We start from the raw sequence: 7,781 nt of genomic DNA on the forward strand, positions 1-7,781 counted from the left end.
GGCCTCCCAAAGTGCTGGTAATTTTGTATTTTTAGCAGAGACAGCGTTTCTCCACATTGGTCAGGCTGGTCTTGAACTCCCGACCAAAGATAATCCGCCTGCCTCGGCCTCTCAAAGTAGTAGAATTACAGGCATGAGCCACCACGCTCGGCCTATAATTACTTGAATTGTGAATGTTCAATGTGCTTCTCTCTACATATGCTGTATTTCTCACACTAAAACCCAAATTTAATATACATACATATATTTTTTGGAGACAGTCTCACTCTGTCACTCTGTCACCTAGGGTGGAGTGCAGTGGCACAATCTCGACAGGATTTTGCCATGTAGCCCAGGCTACTTTTGAATTTCTGAGTTCAAGGGATCTACCTGCCTTGGCCTCCCAAAGTGCTGGGATTACAGGCATGAGTTACCACACCTGACCTTTCCTTTTAAATTATTTGGTCACTGCAGAGTAACAGTGGAGGCTGTTGAGCTTTCATTTTAGGAAGTACCCAGTTGTAAAATCTGGGCAAAAAATGAAAAACAAACAAAAAGCAAACAGAAACTACACCTCCTAGGTCAGCAAGTCCTTACAAAGATATTTCATCTGGATATTGGTGACATGGTATACTACTAGAAAAACCTTAAATATTACTCTGAACTCAAATCAGCCGGAAATAATTTCCTTTTCTTGGATTTGAATTGCTAAGTTTTGGGAATTTAGGGAAGAGTAAAACTCATACTCCCCTCAATAATCCATATTCTCCATCCCTAAGACTTTTAAAATGTTAAATCAAAGAGACAGATTTCTCTTCCTTCCAGTTGGAGATGGAGATGTAACAGAGAAACTGGTGTTTTCATAAGAAAAAAACCGGTCAGGCATAGTGGCTCACACCTGGTAACCCCAGGACTCTGAGAAGCTGAGACAGGTAGATCACCTGAAGTCAGGAGTTCAAGACCAGCCAGGCCAACATGGCGAAACCCTGTCTCTACTAAAAATACAAAAATTAGGCTGGGAGCAGTGGCTCAGGCCTGTAATCGCAGCACTTTGGGGGAGGCCAAGGCGGGCAGATAACAAGGTTACGAGTTCGAGACCAGCCTGGCCAACATGGTCAAACTTTGCATCTACTAAAAATACAAAAATGTAGCCAGGCATGGTGGCATGTGCCTGTAATCCCAACTACTCCGGAGGCTGAGGCAGGAGAATTGCTCGAACACAGGAAGTGGAGGTTGTGGTGAGGGGAGATCACACCATTGCACTCCTGCCCTGGGCAACAGAGTAAGACTCCGTCTCAAAAAAAACAAAATAAAAAAACAAAAATTAGCCGGGCATGCTGACATGAGCATGTAATCCCAGCTACTTAGTAGGCTGAGTCAGGAGAATCGCTTGAACCCTTGAGGCGAACATTGCAGTGAGCCGAGATTGTGCCACTCCACTATATCTGGGCAACAGAGTGAGACTCCACCTTAAAGAAAAGAAAAACCACCCTTACACATTTTGCCCATGTGATTGTGTCAACATCACTCTTCATTTTTCAGATTTTCTTATAATTAACTTTAATATACAATGACAGTCCTTTAACTCGGGCTGTAAATGGCAAAAATGTAGAGATTCAAAGACAGGGCTGTCCCACTCCAGGCACTGTCAGCACTATTACTGAATACATGCCACTTCTGAATGTTCTCCTACCCTGAAAATGGACATTGCAAATCTTTCTACAAAGCAAACATTGTACGGAAAATCAAGACCTTTTTGACCTAGCAGAGCACCTCTCACCATTTCGTGAAGCAGCACGTTGCCGTCTTTAGTAAGCTTGATGTCTCCAGCGCCAGAAACAAGCCTGTTTAAGAGGAAGAGATGAATCAGACTGACTTTTTCAACAAAAACTAAATTTAAAAGTCCCATTAGAAAACAGGCTTTTCCCAGATGTTAGGGAGCCGGGGATATGGGGCTAGTTATCTCCCGCAGGCAGGACAGTAGTGCCCACCCTGTCCCAGCAGAGATTGTGCCGAATCCTCAGGGTGCCTGGAAGCCCCAGAGGAAGGGGAACGCCGCGCACTAGAGCCGCTTTGTTCTCCACGGAGACGACATCGACGCAGGGAGAAATGGCCGGGACGGTGAGGCTTAGCAGGGAACAGGACCGGCCAGGGAGGACGCAGGAAAGGATGGCTGCGGAGCCCCGAGGCGGCGGGCTCTAGTCCGCGGCCCAGGGCCCAGGTCAGCGGCGGCGCGCGGTGCCCGCCCGGCCCTCCCGCCAGCCCCGCCTTACATCTTCATGGTGCCCTTGGGCCCCAGGTTGGTCCTCAGCACGTCCTGCAGACCCCGCGCCGCGCTGATGTTGACCGCCAGTGCCGCCTGTGCTCGGGCCACCTCGGCCTTGGGGTTCAGGGTCTTGACCGCCGCCATAGCTGCTCCAGCGGAGGAAAAGGAAGCGACTCGGCGTGCGGAAAGCTCAGAGCCGGCGCGGCGTGGCCGGGAGGCACTATCCGGGTCTTCTGGAAAAGTCGGCGCGCCCGGCCCGCCCCCAGCGTGCCCGCGCGCCGCCACCATTGGGCCACGGGTCGTCCGGCGCCTGCTCATTGGTCCGTGGCTGCAAAGCGGCTGAGGCCCCACCCCTCGCGCCGCAGTCCCGACGTCATTGCGCACGGGAGGAGCTCGGCAGTCCATGCTCCTGGGCTCCGGCGTGTCGCGGTTAAGCGGGGCCCGGCTTTGCGGACCCGGGAGCTCGGGACGCGAGCTGGGCTTGTGCTCTGCTGGGGGCAGGGCGTAGGGTGGGCCTCCTCCCGCCCCTACTCGCGCGGTCTGCCCCTCAGTCTCCTTCCCTTGCTGTTTTTTTTTTTTTTTTTTTTTAAGATGGGGTTTCACCATGATGGCCAGGCTGGTCTTGAACTCCTGACCTCAGGTGATCCNAAAAAAAAAAAAAAAAAAAAAACCTGGGAGGCAAAGGTTGCAGTAAGCCGAGATCACACCACTGACCTCCAGCCTGGGAGGTTGCAGTGAGCTGAGATCGCACCACTGCACTCCAGCCTGGGCGACAGGCGAGACTCTTTCTCAAAACAAACAAACAAAACAATATAAAGTATAAAAATGAGAAAAGCAAACAATATAAACAAAAGGAATTAAATGAAATTAGAGAAAAAATCAAAACAATATAAAGTATAAAAATGAGAAAGCAGGGATTCTCCTGCCTCAGCCTCTCGAGTAGCTGGGACTACAGGCACCCACCACCACGCCCGGCTAATTTTTGTATTTTTAGTAAATACGGGGTTTCACCATATTGGCCAGGCTGCTCTCAAACTCCTGACCTTGTAATCCGCCCAACTCAGCCTCCTAAAGTGCTGGGATTACAGGCATGAGCCACCGCGCCTGGCCTATTTTTGCTCTTTTTAGCTTCATCTTCACTTCTGTGATGGTTATTTTACCTATTTATTGGAGATGGCATCTCAATATATTTCCTAGGCTGGATTTGAACTCCTGGGCTCAAGTGATCCTCCTGCCTCAGCTTCCTGAGTAGTTGGCATTATAGGCAAGTGCCACCATGTCCAGCGTAAATAGTTATGTTTTTCCCTTCTACTTCCTTTTGTTTTTTTTTTTTCTTTTTTTGAGAAAGGGTCCCACTCTGTCGCCCAAGCTAGAGTGCAGTGGCATGAACATGTCTCACTGCAACCTTAACCTCCTGGGCTCAAGCTGTCCTCCTGCCTCAGTCTCCCGTGTAGCTGGGACTACAGACCATGCACTGCTAATTTTTGATTTTTTTGTAGAGATGGGGATCTCACTATGTTGCCCAAGCTGGTCTTGAACTCCTGACCTCAGGTGATCCACCCACCTCAGCCTCCCAAAGTGTTCAGATTACAGGCGTGAGCCACCGCGCCCGGCTCCCTTGCTGTCTTTATCCTTTTCATTGAAGCTTTCTGGACCGTGCGCTTGACGGTGCCCTAGGTGCCATGGGGACACACAGAGGAGACTGATAAGCACCCTCCCCCGGGATCATGCGGTGCTGTAAGGCCCAGCGAGGATGACGATAGAAAGGTGGAAAGTGCTGGATGCCTTTAGAAAGCTGCAGAACTGGTGCGATGGGTGTTGAGACCTCAGAACCTGTCCATCCGTTAGGGCTCAGGATGCTGCTGAGATGTTGGGCCCTTATGGCAGATTTGAAAACACCCTTGTAGAGTCATGGTGTCCAGCCTTTGAAAGGCCTCCCTTTTAAGGTACATTTCCAAAGAGCTCCACAGTTGTTCCCAGTATCCACTGTCCCGCCAAATACCAGGGATTCAGTAACACGTGATGTGTCATTTTTGTAAACACGGGTGCTCACTTTGTTGCCCAGGGTGGTCTCAAACTCCTGAGCTCAAGTGATACTCCTTAGCTTTAGTGATCTTCCCACCTCGGTCTCCCAAAGCACTGGGATTACAGGCGTAAACCACCCCGGCCAGTATTTTATTTTTATTTTTATTTTTATTTACGTATTTATTATTTCGAGATGGAGTCTTGCTCTGTGGCCAGGCTGGAGTGCAGAGGCGCGATCTTGGCTCACTGCAACCTCTGCCTCCCGGGTTTAAGTGATTCTCCTGCTTCCCAAGTAGCTGGGACTACAGGCACACACCACCACACTCAGCTATTTTTTGTATTTTTAGTAGAGACAGGGTTTTACCGTGTTGGCCAGGATGGTCTCCATCTCTTGACCTTGTGATCCACCCACCTCGGCCTCCCAAAATGCTGGGATTACAGGCGTGAGCCACCGCGCCCAGCCTGTATTTTATTTTTAATAGATAATAGAAATTGTTCTGAATTCAAAAGGCACCAAAGGGCATGTGGTGAAAATTAAATCTTCCTCCCGCCTCTAGTTCAACACTAGAGACAAGCACAGTTACCTCTGGATACTCGGAATTTTCATAATGCTTTCCGAATTTATAAACTTATGTATGAATATAATCATTTCCCCACACAAAGGGCAATTCATAATACACATTGTAGGGTGTGTTGTACTAAGTGTCTTGGAGATTGTGGCATATCAAGACTAATGGGAAGTCCTTGTTAATAGCTACGTGATGTTCCTTGGGGCCAGGACACAGTGGCTCACTTCTATAATCCCAGCACTTTGGGAGGCCAGGGCAGGAGGATCATTTGTGCCCTGGAGTTCGAGACTAGCCTGGGCAACATAACCAGACTCCACCTATACAAAGAATACAAAAATTAGCCAGGCATAGTGGTATGCACCTATGGTCCCAGCTACTCGGGAGACGGGTGGGAGGATCGCTGGAATCCTGGAGGCGGAGGTTGCAGTCAGCTATGATCTTGCCACTGCACTCCAGCCTGGATGAACAAACAGAGCGGACCCCATCTCAAAAACAAAACAAGAAAAACTAACCGGTCACCTGCTGACTGATGTTTAAGTTAAGTTGTTCCCAACTTGGTATTCAGGCTGCAATGAGTATCTGGGTATATAATGCTTTTAGGTGGGTTTGTGTATGTGAGAATCACGAAAACATCTATATATGTGACTAGTAGCACTGCACAATAGAAGACTAGTTACAGGTATTGATCGACTTACGACCTATGCAACTTACGACCATTCGACTTTACGACCACAATCGCTAGACACAACTGCTCCGCGTCTGGCAGCGCAAACGTTGCCCAGCTGGGCGTACGACAGTGTGGACAGCTTCCGGCAGCACTACCATCTCCGCGTGCACCATTTCAACTGTACATATAGCCTATTCAGCTTACAACCAAATTGTGTTACGACCGGTCCCTGGTCCCGACCGTGGTCGTAAGTCGAGCACTAGCTGTATTAGTTCCATAGGCATTAAATGGTATTCATGCAGATTTATTATAACTGCTGTTTAAAATGTTACGAGGAGGCCAGGCATGGTGGCACACGCTTGTAATCCCAGCACTTTGGGAGGCTGAGGCGGGTGGATCCCTTGAGGTCAGGAGTTCAAGATCATCCTGGCCAACATGGTGAAACCATCTGTGTAAAAATACAAAAATTAGCCTGGCATGGTGGTGCACATCTGTGATCCAAGCTACTCGAGAGACTGAGGCATGAGAATTGCTTGAATTCTGGAGACAGAGGTTGCATTGAGCCAAGATTGTGTCACTGCACTCCAGCCTGGGCAACAGAGCGAAACTCCTGAGGAAAAAAAAAAAAAAGGCTGTGCACAGTGGTAAGGCTGTGCACAGTGGTTCACACTTGTAATCCCAGCACTTTGGGAGGCCAAAGAGGGTGGATTATCTGAGGTCAGGAGTTGGAGACCAGCCTGGCCAAAGTGGTGAAACCCTGTCTCTACTGAAAATACAAAAACTAAAGGGGCATGGTGGTGGACACCTGTAATCCCAGCTACTCGGCAGGCTGAGGCGGGAGAATCACTGGAACTCAGGAGGCGGAGGTTTCAGTGAGCCGTGATCGCACCATTGCACTCCAGCCTAGGGGACAAGAGCGAGACTCAAAAAAAAAAAAAAAAAAAAAAAAAAGGTAATGGAAGCATATTAAATACATAAATAGGTGTTCTTGATAAGGGGAAAAAACATTTTGAATAGCATGTATAATAAGTTCTCACTTTTGAAATATTCCCTGTGGGTCTATACAAAAAAGGACAGAGAATATGCATCAAAAAAATTATGTTTTCAAGATGATGTCTTGTTCAGTTGCCCAGTCTGGAGGGCACTGGCATGATCTCGGCTCAACACAACCTCTGCCTTCTGGGCTCAAGTGATCCTCCCACCTCAGCCTCCCAAGTAGCTGGGACCACAGGTGTACACCACCATGCCAGCTAATTTTTATATTTTTTTTCCCCCAGGCTGGTCTTGAGCTCCTGGGCTCAAGTGATCTGCTTACCTCAGCCTCCCAAAGGCTGGGATTACAGGTGTGAGCCACTGTACCTAGTCTACATTAAAATATATTAACTCAAACTATATTTTAAAAGGTTAGAATATTCTCATTTTTGCAAACTTCCCCAAATGTATATATTATAAAAGGAGAGTGAAAAAATATATACGTGAGCTGGGCACAGTGGCTCACACCTGTAATCCCAGCACTTTGGGAGGCTGAGGTGGGCAGATCACAAAGTCAGGAGTTCAAGACCAGCCTGACCAACATGGTGTACCCCCTCTACTAAAAATATAAAAATTACCTGTGCATGCTGGCTCGCACCTGTAATCCCAGCTACTCAGGAGGCTGAAGTAGGAGAATTGCTTGAACCAGGAGGTGAAGATTGAAATGAGCCGAGATCATGCCATTGCACTCCAGCCTGGGTGACAGAGTGAGACTCCATCTCAAAAAAGAAATATGTACATGAAAATACATTTTATTAAAGATTTGTTAAATCTTCCCAAATAGATATGTGTCAATAAAGGACAGAAGGCTATACATCAAAATGTTTTAACAGGGACTGTCTCTGGGTAATTTTTCATTTTCCTTTGTTTTTAAACTTTTAGTTTTAATAACGTGTGTATGGCTGGGTGCAGTGACTGATGGCTGTAATCCCAGCACTTTGGGAGCCTGAGGCAGGCAGATGACTTGGAGTTTGAGAGCAGCCTGACCAACATGGTGAAAGCCCGTCTCTATTAAAAATAAAAAATTATCTGGACATGGTGGCAGGCACCTGTAATCCCACTACTCAGGAGGCTGAGCCAGGAGAATCACTTAAACCTGGGAGGCGGGCCGGGCGCGGTGGCTCACGTCTGTAATCCCAGCACTTTGGGAGGCCGAGGCGGGTGGATCACGAGGTCAAGAGATCGAGACCATCCTGGTCAACATGGTGAAACCCCATCCTCTACTAAAATACAAAAAATTAGC

The 7,781-nt window shown here is 48.1% G+C and overlaps 1 protein-coding gene across 1 annotated transcript in view; it reads right to left on the reverse strand.

Annotated features, from left to right (window-relative positions):
• The window catches only part of CCT6A (chaperonin containing TCP1 subunit 6A), a 14,578-nt gene extending 11,967 nt beyond the window's left edge, over positions 1-2,611 (reverse strand). Inside the window, exons 1-2 of the mRNA XM_017516354.2 lie at positions 2,253-2,611; positions 1,641-1,823 (exon numbers count right to left, since the gene is read on the reverse strand). Of these exons, the coding sequence (XP_017371843.2) occupies positions 1,641-1,823; positions 2,253-2,563 (494 nt within the window). The 5' untranslated portion in view covers positions 2,564-2,611. The remainder of the gene's footprint in view (positions 1-1,640; positions 1,824-2,252) is intronic.
• Positions 2,612-7,781: the final 5,170 nt, after the last annotated feature.

The sequence above is a fragment of the Cebus imitator genome, unplaced genomic scaffold (assembly GCF_001604975.1).
Source record: "Cebus imitator isolate Cc_AM_T3 unplaced genomic scaffold, Cebus_imitator-1.0 Scaffold581, whole genome shotgun sequence".
Classification (NCBI taxonomy): Eukaryota; Metazoa; Chordata; class Mammalia; order Primates; family Cebidae; genus Cebus; species Cebus imitator.